Source organism: Sphaeramia orbicularis, chromosome 12 (assembly GCF_902148855.1).
Source record: "Sphaeramia orbicularis chromosome 12, fSphaOr1.1, whole genome shotgun sequence".
Classification (NCBI taxonomy): Eukaryota; Metazoa; Chordata; class Actinopteri; order Kurtiformes; family Apogonidae; genus Sphaeramia; species Sphaeramia orbicularis.
In genome coordinates this window covers 80925523-80949431 of record NC_043968.1, presented here as the reverse complement: position 1 = coordinate 80949431, position 23909 = coordinate 80925523, and the positions used below count along the sequence as shown (strand labels likewise).

The following is a 23909-nucleotide window of genomic DNA, read 5'->3' as shown; positions in this document are numbered from 1 at the left end:
GCGGTGAATACACCATTGTACCTAACAGGAATCAAGTCACAAGTTTCATAAGGTGTGCTTACCAATCTGATTTTGGTATTAATTATTATATTTTGTGAGAAGATCAAATTTTTCAAACTCAAATTAGCAAAAGAACCTGACCTGATTGAGAAAAACAGATGTCATTTTTGGATTTAGCGGTGCAAAATGGTCCGAATTCAGTTGAAAAAACCGAGACAACTTGCAAAAAACATTTTTTTGTAACCCAGTGTAATTAATGATAAAATTTGCTGGAAACCTCGCATAAAATATCTACAAAACAAATGATCCAGAAGCATGTGACTCCTGGCCAGAGCAAAGGGGAGATTAGATCAGAAATCCCTTCAGATTCTGTATACTTCATTGATCTGATCTTATTTAAGTGACTGTTTGGAGGTATGGGGAAACACATATACAAGTTCATTACATAGAATTTTTATATTATAAAAAAGAGCAAGAAGAATTGTTCACAATGTTGGTTTTGGTGAACACACAAATCCACTATTTTTACCTTTATCTAAAACTTTCAAACTCATTGACCTTGTGGAATTCAAAGCTATTTAAATAATATATAAAGCAAAGAACAATTTACTACCGGGCAATATTCAAGAAATGTTTAGTGAAAGAGAGGGAGGCTCTGATTTAAGGGGAAAGTTAAATTTAAAGATTCATAAAGTACACACTACATTAAAAAGTTTGTGTATGACCATCTGTGGAGGAAAACTGTGGAACAAACTGTGTGTGGAGATAAAACAAATATCAAACATAATTCAGTTTAAAAAAGATAGAAAGAATTGATTCTTGAGAGGTCCAGTATTTAATGACAGTGAGGCCTGTGTGTTTATGGATGATGTTGTGCTGATAAATCTGCTGGAATTATTGAAGAGAATGTTGGATTTGTTGAGTCTGTTTGTATGACTGCACTGACATGAACAGACTGTTGTGGATAATTCAGTTACTGCATTATGGATTGTTGTGGTTCGATGCTAAAATTAGGGAAATAGTATCGGCTGATTGTTGTATAAAGTTAATGATAAAGGTGTAAAAGCACTGAGGGGTAGGATTAAATAAGTTTATACTTCTTCCTACTCCTTTTCGACCATGCAAAATTCAGACTTGTATGTGCTGAAGATAGATTCTGTCCATTTAAATGTTATTTTGTTTATGTCTTAATTTGCTTTATTTTGTCTTATTTTCTTTGCATGTTTGAAATAAATAAAAGTAAATAAGCGGTTGGGAGCAGATTTTTTATGCTGCCATTCGCTTCAGTGCCACTGGAAGTCTCATAATGGACAGAATTTTAGTGAAAGTGTCAAACTTTTGTCCCCTATAGAGGACACATTGCATTGCTGGGTCTGAGGAGGATATGGAAAAAAAAAAACAAACAAGTTTTTGTTTCAGAAAACAGTTAATTACAGTCTCATAACAATTAGAAATCGATTTCCACTCAAAGCTGTTAGTGCAGATCAGGTTTGTGTGGAACAGCTCAGTTCCAGTAATGGTGTGAATGTCAGTGTATGGGATGATGCATGAGTGTCCACTGTGTTGGCTGATCTGGAACTAAAAGAACCAAAGCCATGAATATACAAGAGAACAGCTGGAGAAGAACGGTCCACTGGAGTGAGCACTGTGCATGAAAGGGTTCAAACAGACTGAACTCTGATGCATTTATTTATTTATTTGTGTTCCATAGATTGTTTTTTTATACTATTATTTGTCTATTCTGCCTTGTGTCTTTAAATCGATGCTTTTTTTCTGAAAAGTATTTGTTCAAATGCTTTTTCTTTTGGACATCTTAATGTTTGTTTGTTCAAAATGTCTGTTTTGTAGACCTGAATATTTTCAATAAAGTTGAGGGAAAACCAAACCTGGGCCTGTATTCCTACAGATTCTCCGAATCCTCTCACAGCTCCTAACTGAACCTACAAATTCCTCTCAGGAGTCTGATCTTAGGAGTGATTCCAGAACACTGTCAGAACTCTGAGCAAAGAATGGACACAAACTCCTGTTAGTGAGGAGGTGTGGTCCACCCCACTGCTAAGGATGAGTCATCATTTCAAAAGCTGGGATTGGTTGATCCTAAACGCTAGAAAAACATATACTTTTGGTGAAAATGGGAAAAGGATGGACCCTCAAATGGATAAAGTGAATCATAGAATCTAATCTGATGAAGACTGTGGAATTGTAAATAATATTTCACATAAAAGAAAAGATCTGTTCAATGAATATAAACTATACTTGAAAATTATCGACAAAATGTGTGAAAAACCTCAGGCCCACAGGCACAGGATTCACATAGTGAGAGTTTTAGTTCTTTACTCATATTAATTGGCATGTTGGTAATTTTTGCACTTTCAACTTTCAACATTTCAACTCAGTTTGGTCTGAACGAGGGTAAAGTGTCTGAGCTTTCATCAGTGTCTGTGATTACTGAGCGTCCCCAGGAGGTTGTGACCCTGCAGATGGAGGGTGTGGACTAACCCTAACCCTAACCCTAACCCTGCAGATGGAGGGTGTGGACCAACCCTAACCCTAACCCTGCAGATGGAGGGTTGGGACAGACCCAGGTCATCTCTGCTGCACTGGTGCATTTTCCCTGTTGTCAAAAACCTCAGTGTTGGGATGACTTTCATTTGGGTGGTGTTGCACTGTGGCGTTGGGTTGGAGAAGTAAGAGCATCTGGAATGAGATCAGCCACAAACAGGATTCTGCACCATCCACACTGTAAAAAAAACTGTAATTTAACAGAATTTTCACTGTTTATTTGATAGATTTTTCCTGTATTTTTCAGACACAGGAAAATATCAATGAAATGACAAAAACAGACTGTGAGTTTACATGTCAAATGGAAAAGAACAGGAAAAAACTGTAACTGTGAATAAGCAAAAAATTTCTATTTTTTTAAAAGAAATTTTTTTTCTTTTTTCACAGAAAAATATCGTTAAAATACATTTCAAAATGTATCATATTTCAAAAATATTTCTTTTCTATTTATGAGATTAAACTATTAATTTAAAGTTTAATACTGTAAAAAAATATATAAATAAAATGAGATAAAATTACTGACAATTAACCGTAACAGAAGTATTAGTTCTGTCAGTTGAACCAGACTTGTTTGTTAATTGACAAATATCTTGTGTAATTACAGGAGGTTTCACATCAAAACTGTTGAATAAATGTATTTTCGTGAATGTATAACATGTATAAGCACTGATAAACTGTCCAAATACAGTTTTTATCAGTGGATTGGACAACTGAGTCTCATTGAAAATTATTTATAGATATATTTATAGGGAATTGGATTGTTTTAATACATGTAAATATTCTTTATTAAACATTAAAAAGTCAAAAATAAATGCAAAATCTCATGTAAAGTCAGGGCCAAAAACTGTATTTGAATTATGGAAAATTACTGTATTTTTATGAGATGGTTATTTTCTGTTATTTAACAGTATTTTTTTCGGCGCCCCTGCAGCTGGAATAAAACTGGATTTTTTTGTTTTTTTTTGTTAAAGTGCAATCTGTAGCGTTGAATGAATTCCCTGTCATCCAGTGTTTGCAGAATCTCCCTCCTGCCTCTTCCATTTGGTCCTCTGCTTAAGGAACTCCTCTTCCCCTTAAAAGTCCTCTTCCTGCTCTGAACAGATCTGACCTTAGGAGCTCTCTTAAAGGCTCAGATTCTTTAGGAATAGCTTTTATCTTTACTAGGATCTACTCTTCATTTTTAGGGGAAATTCTAAGAAAATATCATGATTCTAAGAATTTTCGTAGAATTTGGAAACTAGGAGCAACTCTGCACTAAGAATCTGTAGGAATACAGGCCTGTTTGTCAGATGGAGCCTCCAGGACTAGAAACTGGATCAGCGCTCTGTACTCAGTTTAGTCCATTTTCCAGACTCACTGGGGAGTCTGTCTGAAGCACAAAGTGTTCGGACCAAACAACTGCAGCAACAAATCTGATCCTCCATGGAATCAGTAGATAAGACAATGATGGACATCAGATGTGGTGCATTGAACTATCTGAGTGAAAAAAAAGGCTGAGGCTCCAAACCTTTAATATCAGCTGATAAAAGGAAAAGTCACTGACAAGTGTCCTGTTAATGTTGAGAAAAAACACAAACTAAAGCTTCAATTCAGATGCTTTTATTTGTCATTTTACATCGGATGAAAAATGGACAATAATCTGCATGAGTAAAGGATTGAGTTTGATCTGCATTTATTCAAACAAAAGCATCAACATGTGAAAAAACAGATGATTTTCACATGAATTCACTCTTTGTTCAAAGTCCAAGTCCATAAAATGGACTCATGTGTGAGTGTGATCTTTAACAGCAGTAATTCCTCCTCATATGTGGCAGACACAGCAGGAGTTTTGGATGGAATCTACAGACATGTGGATTGAAAATGCACAGACTGAGTGGATGTGTTTGAACAGGATGACGGCGCCCTCTTGTGTTCAGCTGCTGAAGTGTCCATGAAGGAAGACTCACACACATGACGCTCATGAGCCTTTAGGACTCAAAGACTGGAATTCCACTGAGAAACAGCTGTTTATGCAAATGGACATGGACACAAAATAAAGGGAGAATATATGGAGAAAAAAGAGAATTGGATGCAACATTCTGTCTTTCTTCTGTAAATGCGCTCCTTTACTGGAATTGTCATTTTCAGTCTACAGTCCTAATCCTCTCACTGTGGAAAAAATGCACACAGATGAGTTATTGTGGAGGCGTCGTCTTCATGAGCAATTCTTCTGTCAAACTACTGGTTGGATTCATTTCTAATTTTATAAACATAGAAAGCATCCAAAGAAACAAGACAACTGTTGAAGAACTGAGGCTGATTTATGTTCTTGGTGTTTCTAAATGTTTGTGTATTTGTAGAGCATCAACTCACACACAACTGTGTTCAAATGACACTGATTTGAACACAACCATTTTATGGACACTACACAACTACACAACTACACAACACAGCTACACAACACATCTACACAACTACACAACACAACTACACTACACAACTACACAACTACACAACACAGCTACAAAACTACACAACACAACAACACAACTACACAACACAACTACAAAACTACACAACTACACAACACAACTACACAACACAACTACACATCACACAAACACACTGTGGAGCCGTGTTTCCTCAGTCCAAATCCTCCAAACAGTGGTTCAGTGAATGTGGTTTTGAAGGTGTGCAGGTGGATCAGTTTGTCAGAGGAGACTCTGTAGAAGGACACAGATCCAGCAGGATAGTCCACATACACTGATACTGTATCAGAGGAGGAGGAGGAGGACTGAGGGAGGTGTGTGTATTCGTTTTTATGATAGACACTGTATCCACCTTTAAAACACTCCAGACTCCAGGACTGATCATTTCTTCCAAACCTACTGTCATCACTGTTTCCTTTCCTTCTGATTCTTCTGTAAGTCACTGATATTTCAACCCACCCACTCCACTGGACCTCCCAGTAACAGCGACCAGTCAGACCAGTTGAACACATCACCTGTCCCCAGACGTTAAATCTGTCCTGATGATCAGGATATGACAGAACCCCCCACACTTGTTCCACCTTCTTGTTGTTTTCAGACAGTTTCAGTCTTCTGTTCGCTGTGTTTGGATCCAGGGTGAGTTCACAGAAATCTGATGGACAGAAGAAAACACAATCCAGCTGCAGTTATTGATCAGTGATCAGCTGATTGACTGACAGTCTGATCACATGACTGGGTTCAATTCAACTGTTATTGATGGATGGATCATGTGTGAGTCTGACTCTGATCAATACTGATCAATAACAGATCAATCCAATGTTTTCTAGATGGATCTGTTGTTTCTGAGCACATTTTCACCAACAGACGTTCAATAAAAACACAGTGGATTGGATTTTCCTGTTGGATTTTCCTGATCAGAAACAGCAGATTCAACATTTCTAAAGGACTGGATTTTCCTTCTTTGTCAAACAGAAAATCAAATGGTATTGAACAGATTTTCAGTTCTTGACACAAACACAAAGAATGGGACAAATGATGGATTTGAGCCCCAGGTTTGGATCAATTCAATATGTGAACCATTAAAGGAAGTGTTGAAAAGAACAAGTGAGTGGAAGTGTCCAAATGTGTGCATGGATTTGATCAGAGCATCATCCAAACAGTCCAGAGAGAGGCTGGATGGAGCTGACACACAAAACCATTGGGAGGTTTATGAGCAGGAATCTGCATTGAAGACAACTAGAGGATGGAGCCAGTGTTCAACATGAAGGTTGAATGTTTGTGTCATGGTTTGGACTGGGCTCACATGTCCCAACAGCTTCAGGGCTCCCATCAAATGTGTGTGTTTACAATCATGTTGACAGCAGGAAACAAACCAACAACACAAATGGACCAGTGAAGGACGGCCCACTGGAACCAACTGGTTTAATAGAGGGTCTGAACATACGTCCCCCCCCCCCCCCCCCCCCCCCAGGCCACGCCCCTCTCAGTCAGACTGAGTGTCTTAAACCAACCTGCTCAACATGATGGAGTATAGCAGTAAACACAGCCAGAGAAAAGGGAAAATGGGAAATCTGAAATTAAATGAAGGACAGTTGGACTGGACATGGATCTGTACGAGCTACCAAAGAACAAGTGGTCCATGAACACTGACGTGGACACAAATGGAGGATCCAGACCTGATCCAGGGTGGAGGGGATCAGCGCTATTTGGACCTGAAACTAATATACATGGTTTCATCAGGACTGACAACCAGGGTCCAAAACTAGGGCCCAGAACCAGCTGATCCAAAGGTCATTTCCAGTCGAGCATGGACTGACCCCAGTGAATATATGCATGATCTACTGGGACTGAGCAGATTTACTGAGTCTAGTTCAGATCCAGTCCTTTATCCAACACAGATACTACTGCTGTGGACCAGCAGGGCACCACTGGATTCTGGGAAATTAGCAGATTTACACCACCTGGTTTAAATTAACACATTATTCTGTAATATTATGGTTTTATTGTCGGAATATGAAGACTTTAATCTCATAAACCAATGACATTTTTATGAGTTTTTTTTATAACTACAACTTTATTCTCATAACACTGTGATTCTTTTTGTATTCGACATTATTCTCATAAAATTACAGGATTTATATCAATATTTTATGACTTCACACTCGTAGTGACCAGTGTTTTTATTTTCTTATGTGGTCCTAATACTCCGTCGTAGCTTTATTCTCCAGTTCCCCCGCATTTGTAAAACTAGGTTGGCCTCAGTTTCAGTTAGTTTACTAATCATGTAGGAGCACAAGGTTCAAAATCACAAAATGAAGACAAAAACCAGGAAAGATCTGATCATGAAACCAAGAGCTGCACTAAGAAGGAATGTTAGCCAAAACAATAGGTCATTTCAGGTCTGATTGGACCTAAAAATTCAGCATAAATGAATTTTAGCTGACACCAAACAGGATCCATAGATCTAGGTTTGGTTTCCTGGATTTGTGGATCCATCTCCTTCTCCTTTCTTTGTCTTTGGGTGTCTGTAAAACGATGGCTCCCACTGCTTTAAGAACCTGAAAATACTATCAATCTCACAACAGCTCTGCCCCATTTTGGATTCAATATTGTTCTTCAGTTTAGACAGGATTGAAGCCAACGCTGTCACTCATCTCCCTCTTTCTGACACTCAGTGGGTGGAACTGCTGTGACTTCAGCTAGTGGTGACGTCATGTGCAGACCCTCTATGGATCCAGCACAGGACTGAAATGTGGAAATGGACAAAAAACACAGATGGGACAAATGTTGGATTGAGTTGATGAATCCAAATAGAAGAGACTGGACCCAACCACAGACTGGAATTGCTTTGTTTTAGGAGTGCTAGTATTTTGTGTTTGCTTGAATTGTTGTTGTTTTTGTGGCTTTTATGGTTTTTGTGTTGATGCAGTGCTTCAGACAGACGTTCAGAATGAAATCCATCCATGTTCAGATGGAGAATGGCCCCTGGATTATTGTTTGTCCATTTCATTCTTTGTCCCACAGTGACAGTACAGACTGTAAATGTGCAGAAAGACACTAGAGCTCTGATCTGCACTAAATAGTCTGGGACTGGACCTGAGGACTCACTGCTCAGGGTATGTGGGTCCATGTGGTACCAGTCCTGACCAATCAGCTATCAGCTCATCCTTCCACTAAACTGACTGTCTTCATGAACACCTCAGATGTTTAGAATGTGGAACCAAGTCCCAGTTTAGGTTCAGGTTGCTTTCAATCCATCTAATCAAATCACACTTACGTCTCCATGGACCTGGTGTCAACATCTGGACTCCAGCAGGATCCAACCTGAAAGGAGGAGGAGGGTCAGAGGTCAGCTGGAAACATGGACATTCCATCACTGTGATCCACTGAAGCTTTTCTGTTCACATCCACTAAATGGTTCCTTCTGAATCACTGACTGAGTGTGTTTGTCTGTGAACATGGGCTGGACCTTCATACAGGATGGATCCCAGCTCTGACAGATGGTTCCTGTCAGCTCTACCTGTTCTATCTGCCATTATCTGTGGATGCATCAGCTCAGTCCATACCTGACAGTGTCCAGTCTCCAGTGTGGATCCTCCACTAGAGCACACAGCTCCTGTCCTGAGGCTCCTGGATGGTTGTAGCTCAGGTCTAGCAGTCTGAGATGGGACGGATTGGACTGGAGGGCTGAGACCAGAGAAGAACATCCTTCCTCTGTGATCAGACATCCTGACAATCTGCAACACAAAACATCACATCCATCAACTGAGGATGGAGATGAGTGGAGTTGGAGTCACTGAACAGAGTCTGTGAATGCATGGGACTTCACCAACAGGACTTCAATGTGTAAAGTCTATGAGTTCCAGACTCTGAGCACAGTTGAAGATCAGTAGAACTGGTCTGGAGTTCAACACAAACAACCACTGACAAGTTCAATCCATCCAACAACTGCAGACAAACACTGAAATGATGTGTTGTGTTCTGTGTTGAACCCTGACCTGAGAGTGTCCAGTCTGCATCCTGGACTCTTCAGTCCATCTGACAGGATCTTCACTCCTGAATCCTTCAGGTCATTGTTGCTTAGATCCAGATGTGTCAGACTACAGGACTGGGATCTGAGAACTGAGGACAGAGCTTCACAGCTTCTGTCTGACAGGTTACAGCCACTGAGTCTGGACAAAACAAAAGGCATGAGTATAAAGTTATTGATCTGCTTGAAATGATAGATCCATATTTCAGATGTTTGATCCAACTGTTTGTTCTCACAGAGCTTTGTTGGAGGCTTTGACCACTGGCAGCAGCCTCAGAAGAACCTCCTCTGAACCACAGTATTCCTTCAGGTCAAACACATCCAGGTCTTTTTCTGATGACAGTAAGATGAAGGCCAGAGCTGACCACTGAGCAGGAGACAGTTGTTCTGTGGACAGACGTCCTGATCTCAGGTACTGTTGGATCTGATCCACCAGAGATCCATCCTCCAGTTCATTCAGACAGTGGAACAGGTTGATGCTTCTCTCTGCAGACACTTTCTTACTGATCTTCTTCTTGATGTACTCTACAGTTTTCTGGTTGGTCTCTGAGCTGCTTCTTGTTGGTTTGACCAGACCGTGTAGGAGACTCTGATTGGTCTGCAGTGATAGACCCAGAAGGAAGCGCAGGAACAGGTCCAGGTGTCCATTTGGACTCTGTAAGGCCTGGTCCACAGCGGTCTGGTACAAATGGACAGGTTTGACCTTTGATAGTTTAGACCAAACAGATGTTTGTTCTTCTGAAAGCAGATTAACTCCAGTGTTGGTGAAGGTCTGATGGACATGAAGAGCAGCCAGAAACTCCTGGACACTCAGATGGATGAAGCAGAACCTCTGGTCCTGGTACAGTCCTCTCTCCTCTTTGAAGACCTCTGTGAACACTCCTGAGTACACTGAGGCTGAGCTGATATCGATGCCACACTCTGTCAGGTCGGATTCATAGAAGATCAGGTTTCCTTTCTTCAGCTGCTCAAAGGCCAGTTTTCCCAGAGACTCAATCATCTTCCTGGTCTCTGGACTCCAGTGTGGATCTGTCTCAGATCTTCCATCATACTTGACGTTCTTCAGTTTGGCCTGAACCACCAGGAAGTGGATGTACATCTCAGTCAGGGTCTTGGGCAGTTGTCTTCTTTCTGTGCTCTTCAACACATCCTCCAGAACTGTAGCAGTGATCCAGCAGAAGACTGGGATGTGACACATGATGTGGACGCTTCGGGACCTCTTGATGTGGGAGATGATTGTGTTGGTCTGTTCCTCATCTGTGAACCTCTTCCTGAAGTACTCCACCTTCTGTGGGTCCTTGAACCCTCTGACCTCTGTCACCATGTCCACCCACTGAGCAGGGATCTGATTGGCTGCTGCAGGTCGTGTGGTTATCCAGAGGCGAGCAGAGGGAAGCAGGTTCCCCCTGATGAGGTTCATCAGCAGCACATCCACTGAGCTGGACTCTGTCACATCAGTCAGGATCTGAGTGTTGTTGAAGTCCAGAGGAGGTCGACACTCATCCAGACCGTCTAAGATGAACACCACCTGGTGGTCTGCAAAGATCCAGATTCCTGCTTCTTTGGTTTCAGTGAAGAAGTGCTGAACCAGTTCCACCAAGCTGAACTTCTTCTGTTTCAGCACATTCAGCTCTCTGAAGGTGAATGGAAATATGAAGTGGATGTCCTGGTTGGCTTTGTCTTCAGCCCAGTCCAGACTGAACTTCTGTGTGGACACTGTTTTCCCGATGCCAGCCACGCCCTTTGTCAGCACCGTTCTGATTGGCTGATCTCTGTCAGCTGGTGTTTTAAAGATGTCTTCACATGTGATGGTATTTGGTGGTCTGTGTGGGTTCCTGGATGCTGTTTCAATCTGTCTGACCTCATGGTCCTGGTTGACCTCTGTAGCCCCTCCCTCTGTGATGTAGAGCTCTGTGTAGATCTGGTTCAGGAGGGTTTTGGGGTTTCCTGCTTTAGCGATGCCCTCAAACACACACTCAAACTTCTGCTGCAGGTTACGTTTCAGTTTCCGCTGAGAGTCCAGCTGAGTCTGATCCTGTAGACCAGTGGGAACCTCTGAGCTCTGCTGCTCCGCCCTGTGGACCAAACATCAACAATGAGCTCACATTATGTCTGTCCACACTGACACCCACAGGTGGACACACCTGGACCACAACATGAGTCACATGACCCCCTGTAGTGGGACAGGTGTCCTGGTCCTGCTGATCCCAGAGAATCCACATCTCAGTCTGTTTGGAGCTTCACACTCACTGGGTTTAGTTGATCTCATCCACATTTGGATGAAACCAACAGCTCTGTCCTAACAATGTGTGTCCTCACCATCTGCACTCACAACATATGATACAAAGGTGTTCAATGGACCAGGAACCAACCCTGGACTCTGATCCAGGATCATCCAGGACCAGGTCCCACCACAACAGATTTTCATTGATCAGGTTTAGTGTGATTCTCCTGCCAGTGTCTGAACCAGAGGCTGAAGAAAAAGACCATGTGACGCCGACAGTTCAACAGGACTAACTTTAGTTTGGACATAGAACGCCAAGTTAGAACTAACTGAGCTGAAAACCCTGTTGGTGGATCTGGACCAGATCTGAGGTTCACTTACTGAGTCTGTGGAACACGGCTTGGTTTAAACTCTATGGGTTCAAACATGGAGGCATCACTCTTCATGGACACACAGCTGGGTCCAGGTCCAGATCCAGATTCAGGTCCTGGTCCAGGTCCAGGTCCAGGTCTGTGAACATTGATGGTACAGTGGTTTTAGTGCTGAACTCTGACATTGATCTGGTTGATGTTGTAAATTGTGTTCCATAATTCAACAGAACACAGTGAAATCTAACTTTCTGTGACATAGTGTAGTTTTATATCAGTAACAGAAATTCATGTTGTATAATTGAAACTGAAACAACAATAATAACGAGGCTTATGCTGTCAGGGGCCGACAGCGAGGGTATGTCCCCAGAATCCCCCCAATCCTCTGTTCTATAATAAAGCAAATAAACAACACAATGTACAAAAGATACCAACTTCATTATTCTTCAGAAAGCAGACTGTGGAGAGATTTAATATGAAATGTGACATTGTATAGAAATACCCACAACTGTTCATTTGATATTTTCACAACATTATCAAACGTGAGATGATCCTTATTCTCCCAGAATGCACCTCTGCAAACAAACTGGCAGAAGACACCAGGTAAAGGAAGACACATCAGGATTTCATGATTCACATCAGCCCAACATGTTTTGTATCTCAACTGCCCTGCACCTGAAATATGAACTATTGTTTGGACAAGGATTAAGAGCCCAACTACCTCATCTGTGAGGATCTGCTCAGTGTGGCTAGCAAACAATATCTATTGAATCTGTCATCTGTTCAATACTGTCAAAGTATTTATAAAGGATTTGAAAAGTATTGGAGTTGTTTTCAAATACTTTGACAGAGTATTCAAATACAAATACTGTCTCAATTTAAAACCTCAAATACAGATAGAAATACTGCAGAAAGGTATTTAAATACATTCAATTCACACTCAAATACAAATACAATGAACCAAATTTGAGTTGGATTGTCCTACTATATCTATTAATAATGTCCCAAAAAAAGTTTTCAACAGAAGCGTTCCCATTTGGACAAGTGATAATATTCATGGAACACCCAAATCAACAGTGTTCTTCCCCTAGGGGTCACCGATGTCGTTGCTAAAGGGGGAGAGTTATCACGTTCACACTAAGGATATCCAGCCTGAAGAATGTCCGAAAAGATATTAGATATTTGCTGGACGATCAATATGAACTGAGTTTGACCTTGATTGGCCGACTATTTCAGAATCAGAATCAGCTTTATTGGCCAAGTATGTGAACACATACAAGGAATTTGGCTTCAGTTTTTACATCGCTCACGACATCCAGTTCCGACATGAACCAAGAACAACATGTGGACCTGGACACAATAGAGACAAACAGTCCAGTAGAGACAGAGACAACAATGGGTTTAGATTTACAGTGGATTTACAATGGAATATGGACAGAAAGTGCAAGTTGAAGGATTTCTACAGTGAGTGGAAATGTACAGGAATACAGTCTGTAAAAATATATGTTTATGGATATATATATAAATGATTGTAGTGCAAATACAGTTTTGTACATTGTGCAAATTCGACAGTTTTAAAAAGAGTGTCAAATATAAGTTTGTCAGTTGGTGAGTTGGAGTCCCACTCCATTTCGAGCGCAGAAAAAAATTGTATTTATTTATTTATTTTTGGACCATGTTGTATGATTCTGTTATCTGATGATTCAATGTGCTCGAAATAAACTACTACTACTACTATGTCCAAAAAACTGATTTTCAAATAAGCGCCCCCATGTGGATGACTTATAATACTGATAGAAGCTGAACTCCAGAGGGTTCTTCCACTAGGGGGTCCACTGTGTTGGTTATCAAGGAGAAGAAATCCAACCAAATCTGTCCTAGTTATCGACAAAACACCAAGAAGATCTGACGGTGGAGGTGTTTGGAGTAAGAACATTATATCCATGAAACTGCATTTAGTGGATATAATAATAATAATAGTAATAATGATAATAATAATAATAATAATAATAATAATAATAATAGTAATATCAATAAATGGATCTTAAACTTACAGAACATATTTTCATCATTCTCCTGGATGCAGTAGAAAGTCCTGGTATATGACATACTGTAGTTAATGTTGTGTCAGCTTTTATTTTGAAAGGTTTGACAGGAAGTGTTAGTGTCCTGTTGCGTCTTTTATTGAACTGAAGAATAAAAACGATGTGATACCGACGGTTCAACAGGACTAACTTTAGTTTGGACATAGAACGCCAAGTTCAGACTGACTGAGCTGAAAACCCTGTTGGTGGATCTGGACCAGATCTGAGGTTCACTTACTGAGTCTGTGGAACACGACCTGGTTTCAACCATATGGGTTCATACATGGAGTCATCACTCTTCATGGACACACAGCTGGGTCCAGGTCGAGGTTTGGGTCTAGGTCCTGTTGGGGGTCTGTGGGTGGTCTTCCAGGGAGGGGCTCCCTCCTCTCTGTCCTCACTCTGATCCATTCGGCTGAATCCACATCAGAACACAAACCATCAGTCCAGACCTGAATCCACACTGATTCATCCTTTACATCAGGGCTGTCAAACTCATTTGAGTTCAGTTCCACATTCAGCCCAATATGAAAGAAAGTGGGCCGGACCAGTAAAAGAATGTCAATAATAGGAGAAGAACTTAGAAACAATATCAACTCCAAAGTTTTCTCTGTGTTTTTCAGTGAAAAAGTCCAATTCCATCATTCAAATGTTTACATCTACGAACCGTACTTGAACCTAACATGAACAAATATGAACAAGCTGAAAATTCTGAAGAAAAATCAGTGTCATTTGAACAATATTCCACCTCAGTTTATCATTTATAAATGTGCATCACAACTTACAGATCACAGTGGATCTACAAATACACCAAACATTTGATAATAGGCAGAATATTGTTCAAATACTACATACTTCTCTTTAGACATTTCAGGTTGTTCATATTTTTGGTGAAAAGCCAGTCTGTAAATGGAAACATTTTTTTTGGAATTCTACTTTTGACACTAAAACAAAAAGAAAAAAATGCTTTTTTTCATTCTTTCTAGGTTATTCTGAAAGTATTTGACTGGTCTGTCCCACTTTAAATTGAACATCCTTGACTTATAATATCTTCAGTGTCATTTTTACATTTCACAAATTCATCCCAGGGGCCGGATCGGACCCTTTGGCGGGCCGGATTTGGCCCCCGGGCCGCATGTTTGACACCTGTGCTTTACATGATACACAGCAGCTCAATCTACTTTTATTTTGAAAGGTTTGACAGGAAGGTTTGACAGCTTGTACTTCAAAGGGTCCAAATGCTTGTCTTTGGCGGTGGACTTTTTTCAGAGACATTTCTGTACCCTTTGAAATGGTCCATTTTTGTACCTTAAGTACTTTACATAGAAAGAAAACTCTCCTATAGTTGATAATGCCTGCTCCACTAGATCACCACATATGTTGTGTAATTAACAACCCTCCCTCCATTCCATTTATGTTGTCCATCACTGTCTATAGGCCCCATATTTATATATCTTAAACCGCACCTGTCCTAATCTGTATATATTCAAATCCGTATTTATACGGATTTGAATATATACCGAAAAAAATACATACAAAAAATACAAAATACAAAAAAAATAAAATACAAAAATAAAAAATAAAATAAAAATAAAATAAAATAAAATACAAAAAATACATAAATAAATACAAAAAAATACATAAATAAATAAATACATAAATAAATTTATTTATGTATTTTTTGTATTTGTAACCATTGCACTACATTCATAACAAACCGTATTTGCACTCTCCTTTTAAACACTTTTTACTCAAATTATTTTGACTGTTGTTGTTTTACGTGTATGTGTATGTTTATGTTTATGTGTATATTTTGCTGCTGACAACACTGTGAGTTTCCCCATTGTGGGATCAACAACGGAATATCTTATCTTATCTTATGCCTTGATGTTTACAGTTTGAACCGGTGGACTACATGAGAAAAAAAAAAAACGGCATTGGCAAACTACGACATGAAGACATGGAGGTGTGAATGAAAACTGGATCAAACACAGATTATGTCAATAATCAGAGGTTCTAATAAGAGAAAGAAATGATTCGGCTATTATCATTGAGCTAATTGGGCTATTAAATTAAAACACAAATGATTATTCAATATAATCTAGAGTAATGACAGTATGATATCTAATAAATAATGCTCTCAGCCTAATGTTTGAACTCTAATTAGTCCTACTGTTCAGTTCTCCTAGCCTAGAGCCTATTCTCATGCTCTACACACAGGTTTGAATGCTGCAGGTACCTTAGAGTACACATTTGGACTGGACAGAACTTTGGAGCCTTTTTCATCGTCTAAAGGTGACATTGTGGCCTCCTACAGACCAATATTGTACTTTTGAGAGAACAGTCTTCAAAAATGTCCTTCTAGGTCCATAAATGTTCTGATCTGGTACCTCTGTTTTTGAGAGTGTGGTGTCCTGTTGTGTCTGACTTGAATCTGTAGACGACGACTGAGGAAGGTCAGAAAGACGCTGACGTTGGTTTCTTTGACCTAAACAGCAGCTCTTTATCACCTGATCCCATTCGAGTTCATCAATAATTGACTAAAGTGTGAAGGTCAAAGGTCAAAGGTCAACAGTTGTCACAGTCCAATCCAAACAACTTGATGAATCCAAACTGGTGTAAACATCCCAAACATGTGTAAAGTGTTTCCAGATCAGTTCATTGTCACAGACTCAGATCAAAGCGTCCTGATTGGATTCACAGAGTCCCAGATCAAACTCACCTGTGGACGTCCAACACTAAAGGGTTTGTGTTCGTCACACTCAGCTGTTTCCTGGATCCATCTGAGTCTCACATGGAAAGACGTCAGGAGTGGACGGCTGCGGTGGGAGGAGCTCTGATCCGTCAGCTGACATGTTAGTGGATGTTGATTGGCTCATTTCTTTCTTCAACTCCTGTTGTCTTCTTGAGGTGGACACAAAGGCTCAAATGTGGATCTGGTTCCAACATCAGGCCCAGAGGATCCTCCAGTCCTTTGTGTTCCCACTTGACTCATTTCTCCGTTGGACTATTATTGCTTAGTTGATGCGTTGACAAACTCAGGTGTAAAACCACTTCACTGATCAGTGTGAAGCCTGCTCTGAAAACAAACTGAAGGTGTGTGTTTTTCAGCTCTTTTCCATTGGTTTGAACTCAACAGGACAGGTTTGTTCTTTCTAATCCAGGGCTGTCAAACTCATTTGAGTTCAGTTCCACATTCAGCTCAATTTGATCTGCAGTGGGCTGGACCAGGAAAAGAAGAACACAATAACCTGGAAACAATGACAACTCCACATTTTTGGCTTTGTTTTAGTGTAAAAAAAACCCCACATTAAATTATGAAAATACTTACTTTTATAAACTATTCAAAAAACAAAAAAAAACCCTGAAAAAACTGAAATTTAAATTAAAAAACATAAGAAACTTTAGTGCAATTTCAATAATATTCTTCCTCCATTTCTCATTAGTCCATGTGCATTCTGGATCAGATCTACAAAGACACTAAACACTGAGGAACAGGAAGAAAAGAGTTCAAACTGGGCTGAATTGTCTTTAGACATTTCAGGTTGTTCATATTTGTTCAGATAATTCACATTTTATTGTTACAGGATAGTTTGTAAATGTAAATATTTTCATAATTTAATGTTATTTATGGCACTAAAACAAAGAACAAAATTGAAGTTGTTAATTCTAGATTTTTTTGGCTTAATTCAAGATTTTTTCTACTTAATTGAAGTTTTTGTTTTTTTTTTGGCTTAATTCAAGATTTATTTTTAAACAATTGAATTTTTTTTTTGCTCAATTTAAGATTTTTTGCTAAATTGGAATTTTTTGTTAATTGAAAAGTTTTTTACTTAATCGAAGATTTTTTTTTTTGCTTAATTGAAGATTTTTTCCTTGATTAGAGCTAGTTTTTTTTTTTGTTTGTTTAATTCAAGTTTTATTTTTACTGAATTGAATTTTTTTTTTTGCATAATTCAAGATTTTTTGCTAAATTTGAGATTTTTTTTTTTTTTAAATGAAGATTTTTTTACTTCATTAAAGATTTTTTTTTTTTGGCTTAATTGAAGATTTTTTTTTTTTTTTTTGGGCTTAATTCAAGATTTTTTTACTTAATTCAAGCTTTTTTTTGCTTAATTCAAGATTTTTTGCTAAATTTGAGATTTTTTTTGTTTAATTGAAGACTTTTTTACTTAATTGAAGATTTTTTTTGCTTAATTGAAGATTTTTTTTTTTTTTTTTGGCTTAATTCAAGATTTTCTCCTTAATTCAAGGTCTTTTTTTTTTTTTTTGCTTAGTTCAATTCAAGACTGTGGAATTTTTGCACTTGTCAAAACCATCCCAGGGGCTGAACTGGACCCTTTGGTGGGCCACATTTGGCCCCCGGGCCGCATGTTTGACAGCCCTGTTCTAATCCTTTGGTCTCTTCAGTCCTTTCACTCTTCACTGGTTTAAAGCTCCACAAACACATTCCTGTGGTGGTGTGTTTTTCTGGGAGCGAGCAGACAAACTGGATTCCAAAATGCACAGACTGAGTGGATGTGTTTGAACAGGATGACGGCGCCCTCTTGTGTTCAGCTTTTCACTCGTTCAGCTGCTGAAGTGTCCATGAAGGAAGACTCAGACACAACACATTTAGAAAGAGACCCAAAGAAAATCAACTAGAAAAGATCAAGCACTGCTTCAGCCCAGAGAATGAGCATCACACGTTTGGGAACAGACCTCCAACTGTTCCCAAGAAAAACAACAACAAAGATCAGCTGTTTATCAAAGACTGAAAACAACTCAACACATTTAGGAAATGATTGAACAGAATGACTTCAACCTGTGAATCCATGGAATGACAGTCACTGCTGCACAAAACACTGTTTCCTCAAAGACACAGTTTTTACTGCAAACTTTACAGCACAGGTGTCAAACATGTGGCTCAGGGGCCAAGTCTGGCCCACCAAAGGGTCCAGTCCGGCCCTGGGGAGGAATTAGTGAAATGCAAAAATGACACTGAAGATCTAAACAATCCTTTTAGTTCAGGTTCCACATTCAGACCAATTCAATACCATCAGAATAACAGAGAAATAATGACAACTGCACATTTTTCTCTTTGTTTTTTTTTTTTATTTTGTTTTGATTGGACATGGAGCAAGATATCTGTGCATTAACATTCATACATATGATATCCATTAGAGTCCTTTTAGTTTTTCTTATTTTATACATGTCAAACAAAAAAAAAGTCAAAAACATATGAAGTGAGTGCTTACAGTTTTGGTATTTCTCACTTAAATAAAGACAGTCACAGTTTTCAATACCTCTGGGTTCTTTAAACATTACACGTTTATGCAAAAGTAAAAGAACGCAAAGAATAAATATCGGGAGACTGTAAAGAAGAAATTCTTAGAGGAGTGATACAAATTCTGGGCGGCTAGAGCAAGGTTTTTATCGTTAAGGAAAACTAATGAAATGACCAAAACTAGAATTGAATAAACATTTATTGAACTGAAATAAATAAAAACTAGAATTAAAAGAAAAAAACATAACTAACTGAAACTGTATTGTGTGTTTACAAAACTAACTAAAATTCTGGATAAAATTCCCTTCGTTTTCGTCTTTGTCGACGTTGGATTGATCTGAAATCAGTTGATTTGGCTGGAGCAGTTTTAGCTGCTGTCACCGTACGACACTTGACGGTCCGTCATTTGTCGTCACTTGTCGTTTAGAGTCGTCTTCTCGTTCCCACTCTATCTGGAAACATGGAGACTAAAGTTGGGAGAAAGCAGCAGAGTCCTGTCTGGGATTTATTTGAATACGACGACGACAAAAATCCAAAATATGAACAAACTCAAACTAAACTACAACTAAGGATTTAGACAAAAACAAAAACTAACAGAAACTAGCAAACCTGCTCTAAAAACCAATTCAAACCAACTGAAGTAGAGACAAAAAAGTACAAACTAAATCAAACTACAGTAGAATGAAAAAGCCCAAACTATTGGAACCTTGGGCTAGAGCAGGGCTGTCCCACTCATTTGAGTTCAGGGGCCACATCCAACCTGATCTGATCTAAAGTGGGCCGCACCAGTCAAAGAAGAGAGAGAACTGGAGAAGACATTTAGAGGGAAAAAAGGAAAATTCCATCATGAAAATGTTTAGATCTACGAATTGTACTGGAACATAACATGAACAAATACACTACAAACAAAAAGTGAAGGATATTTCATTTTTTTGGGTCATTTTTTTGGTCATTTTTGCCATTTGTAAATAAAACTATGGTCATTAAAAAAATGTGTTTCAACTCAATTCACACACAAAAAAGTACGAAGCGCTGTGCAAGAATCCCAACTGAAAAAAATAGCCAAAAATTAAAAAAATATCCTTCACTTTTTGTTTGGAGTGTATGAACAACCTGGAAATTCCTACAAAAATCAGTGCAGTGTTAACAATATTCTGCCTTAGTTTATCATTTCTACATGTGAATCACAACTTACAGACCACAGTGGATCTACAAATACACCAAACATTTAAGAACAGGCAGAACAGGATGAAAATTCCACACACTTCTCTGAAGACATTTCACATATTCACTGTTTTTTTTTTTTTATATAAAAGGCAGGTCTATAAATGTAACTATTATTGTGTAATGTAACTTTTTTTACACTGAAACAAAGAGAAAAATCTGCAGTTTTCAGAATTTCTCGGTTATTCTGACAGTATTTGACTGGTCTGATCCTTTTGAATTTACCCTGAGGATCAATAAAGTATCTATCTATCTATCTATCTATCTATCTATCTATCTATCTATCTATCTATCTATCTATCTATCTATCTATCTATCTATCTATCGTTCTATCGTTCTATCTATCGTTCTATCTATCGTTCTATCTATCGTTCTATCTATCTATCTATCTATCTATCTATCGTTCTATCTATCGTTCTATCTATCGTTCTATCTATCGTTACGGAAAAAATATTACTCTACTAATTCGTCTATAATAATGAAGGATAAGATCAAACGTTCAGTGTCAAAGAAATCCCTTTATTTGGAGCTCCATAGAAAGAGATACCCCTCAGACGAAGACTGAGACGGTCTGACTTTATGTGGTTAGGTCCACGGGGTTTTTAATCCACTTGTACCTGAGAAACGAAGTGTGATAGGCACAGGGACGCCTGTGTTCAATATCGTTAAATCAGGAAACGTGGTAGTGCGGCGTCACGGCGTTTCATGGTTAGGCTGATTTAATCGATAAAAGGGTAAAGCGTTTGGAACGCAGTCAACCGGTTGACATAACAACTAACCCTTAACCTATTAGCAACTCAGCACTCACTAGGGCCCTGGTGGGGAGGTTAACTGGTTACTTGTTCGGTGTCCTTTGTTTTGTGCCCAACCACGCGGCCGTGCTAGACAGCATCCGTGGGATCTTCCTACGGAGGGTCGCCGGGACTAGTCAAACCAGGATTTGGCTATGGGCAATAAGCAAAGCAAAGGCGTACAAGTTCCGACAGGGCCTTTGGTAGAGGACATGACTAAAAAATATGGTTCTGAAAGCATTCAGTGTCTGACGGTCTGGACAAGCCCATTTGGCTTTCTGAAGGGGGTTCTTTGAATCAAAATCAGCTGAAACAATTGGACCAGAAACAAAACAAGAGCTCGATTTTCTACTTGTTTTTCTAACTTTCTTACTTATTATTCTATGGTTGATAATTTTGTGGGGGTAAAGCTCATGACATTGTGAATCTTGTTGTCGGTCAAAGTCGATGCTGACTGATTAATTTCTTTATCGTGGGGAATTAATTAGTTTGTTGTAGTTACGCAGCGACGTAATGTAAGTTGGGGATGCCCAACGCCTGGTAAAGCACCGTATTTGACAATTTCGTCATTTTAAAGTTTTTGCGGCCCAGATCGTCGTGTCTGGAAGATTAATGTTCCAATTGGGACATTAATAAATAGTTTAAGAAATTTGCGTTTTTGTGTTATTGTTAGATGAGAAATGCAAATTTTAAGTCCCGCCACCGGATTGTGACGGGCCAAGATTCAAATGCATGAGTAATACTAAATATGGGCTAGATGTTTTCAAATGGGTTTCTGAATGGATTGAACATGATGGCTTTCCTTCTGAAGGTACCTTGTCTTTACAAAACATTGCTGAAATTTAAAGAAAGTGTAAACAGAAAAGGCCTAAAAAAGGTGAATGATCTTAGAGAAAAAGGTGAATTATCTAAGAGAAAAAAAAAAAAAAAAGGCAGAACTGAGAGATTTTGAGGACCAGTTGAAGGTTTTGCGGAAGTGGATAGAAGGAGCAGAGATTAGGGACAGAAAACAATGTTTGGAAACTAAACTTGAAAACTTTGTCTCACGCAAACGGATTGTTCTTTGTCACACACAGGGAATCGCACCTAGTACGTCAACCTTCTGCTCCACCTCCCTACAGTTCCTCTTCCCCCTCCCCTCCTCCTTTCTCCACTCCTCTCTATACCCCAACCTCACAGCTCTGAAGTTCCTCCCAGAAGATGACCACACCTGCCTGCGTCGACCACAACCAATGGTACACCCACAGACCACCGGCAGCAGGAAGCCACTGTCCGTCCCCCTGAGCATGCAGCTCCTCCTCCTCCTCCTCCCCCTCTGCATCAACCTCAACAGCGTCATGCCAGAGCAACTGTCAACATCAGCAACAAACTCAGAGCTGAAGGAAAAAGCAGCTGGGGTGAGACTGTGACTGGTTATGATCTGAGAAAGACTGTTTGATCTGAATCCACCAGACTGTGAATATGAAGACATCAGTGGTGTCTCATGTCTGATGGTGGAAGTCTCTGGTGCGGATGGTCCAGTTTTGGTTCATCGCCCACGGTCACCAAAAAACATCAAGGCAAAGGTGGCCGAGGCCAAAATGAGGAGATGTGGACGAGACAGATACAACAGACAACAGCGTTTGGTTGCCGGTAGCAACGACCTGGAGGATACAGGCAACAAGGGTTCCAAAGCAACTAAGAGGATACAGGCAACAAGGGTTCCAAAGCAACTAAGAGGATACAGGCAACAAGGGTTCCAAAGCAACTAGGCTGTGAGACACCTACACCTGCACCTCTCTCTCTCTCTCCTCTCCTCCCCCTCCCCTGGAGCAGAAGTCATACACATGCTTACTAACCCACATTCTGCATCTGCACATCAGCTGTCTATACTGATGTCACACACCTACGCCACGCACACACACTCACATGTTTTAAATGGTTATCAATGATATCTTTAGGGGTTTTTTTTTGGTAAACAACTTCTTGGTAGATTTAGAAACTACAAGTTTAGTTATATTGGGAAAAGGGGATTTTACTTTGACGAACATTATCTGACAAACCCATCCTTTCTACAATAGCCAGTGGTAAACCAGTCAAAATGTATTTCACCAAACCAATGTTGTGCTCACTGTTAGACGAATTAGTAGAGTAATATTTTTTCCGTAACACTATCTATCTATCGTTCTATCGTTCTATCTATCTATCTATCTATCTATCTATCTATCTATCTATCTATCGTTCTATCTATCGTTCTATCTATCGTTCTATCTATCTATCTATCTATCGTTCTATCGTTCTATCTATCTATCTATCTATCTATCTATCTATCGTTCTATCGTTCTATTCAATTCAATTCAATTCAACTTTATTTGTATAGCCCAATATCACAACAAGGTTATCTCAAAGGGCTTTACAGAGTCAGTTCTATTGTTCTATCGTTCTATCTATCATTCTGTCATTCTATCTATCTATCTATCTATCTATCTATCTATCTATCTATCTATCTATCTATCTATCTTTTAGATTGAATGGAGCTCAAATGATTTGAACATCATTGATTGTTCATCTCTTCAGTGTCATTTTTGCATTTCACAAATTCATCCCAGGGCCCAGATTGAACCCTTTGGTGGGCCGGATTTGGCCCCCGGGCCGCATGTTTGACACCTGTGGGCTAGAGGATCCAAACTGAATCCAATTGTCCCAAATCTGCTCAAATGTCTCCCTGTGGATTCTGATGGAGTAAGTCCATTTTTCCATGTTGAACATTTGCCAGACGCTCTGGTACCAGTCTGCTAATGTTGCTGCAGTTGGCTTCAACCTCCTTCTTGTAATCCATTTCTTGCCGGCTGCTAAAAGCGCCTGGAATACTTTTGGATCCTCCCTCCGTTCTAGTACTGAGACATGAGCCAA

General features: G+C 39.4%; 1 protein-coding gene across 1 annotated transcript in view; it reads right to left on the bottom strand.

The window, feature by feature from the left end:
- Window positions 1-23909, bottom strand: part of LOC115429149 (transcription activator BRG1-like) — a 61117-nt gene that overhangs the window by 18505 nt on the left and 18703 nt on the right. The window contains exons 2-3 of the mRNA XM_030148397.1: window positions 13975-14151; window positions 11666-11794 (exon numbers count right to left, since the gene is read on the bottom strand). Of these exons, the coding sequence (XP_030004257.1) occupies window positions 11666-11794; window positions 13975-14151 (306 nt within the window). The remainder of the gene's footprint in view (window positions 1-11665; window positions 11795-13974; window positions 14152-23909) is intronic.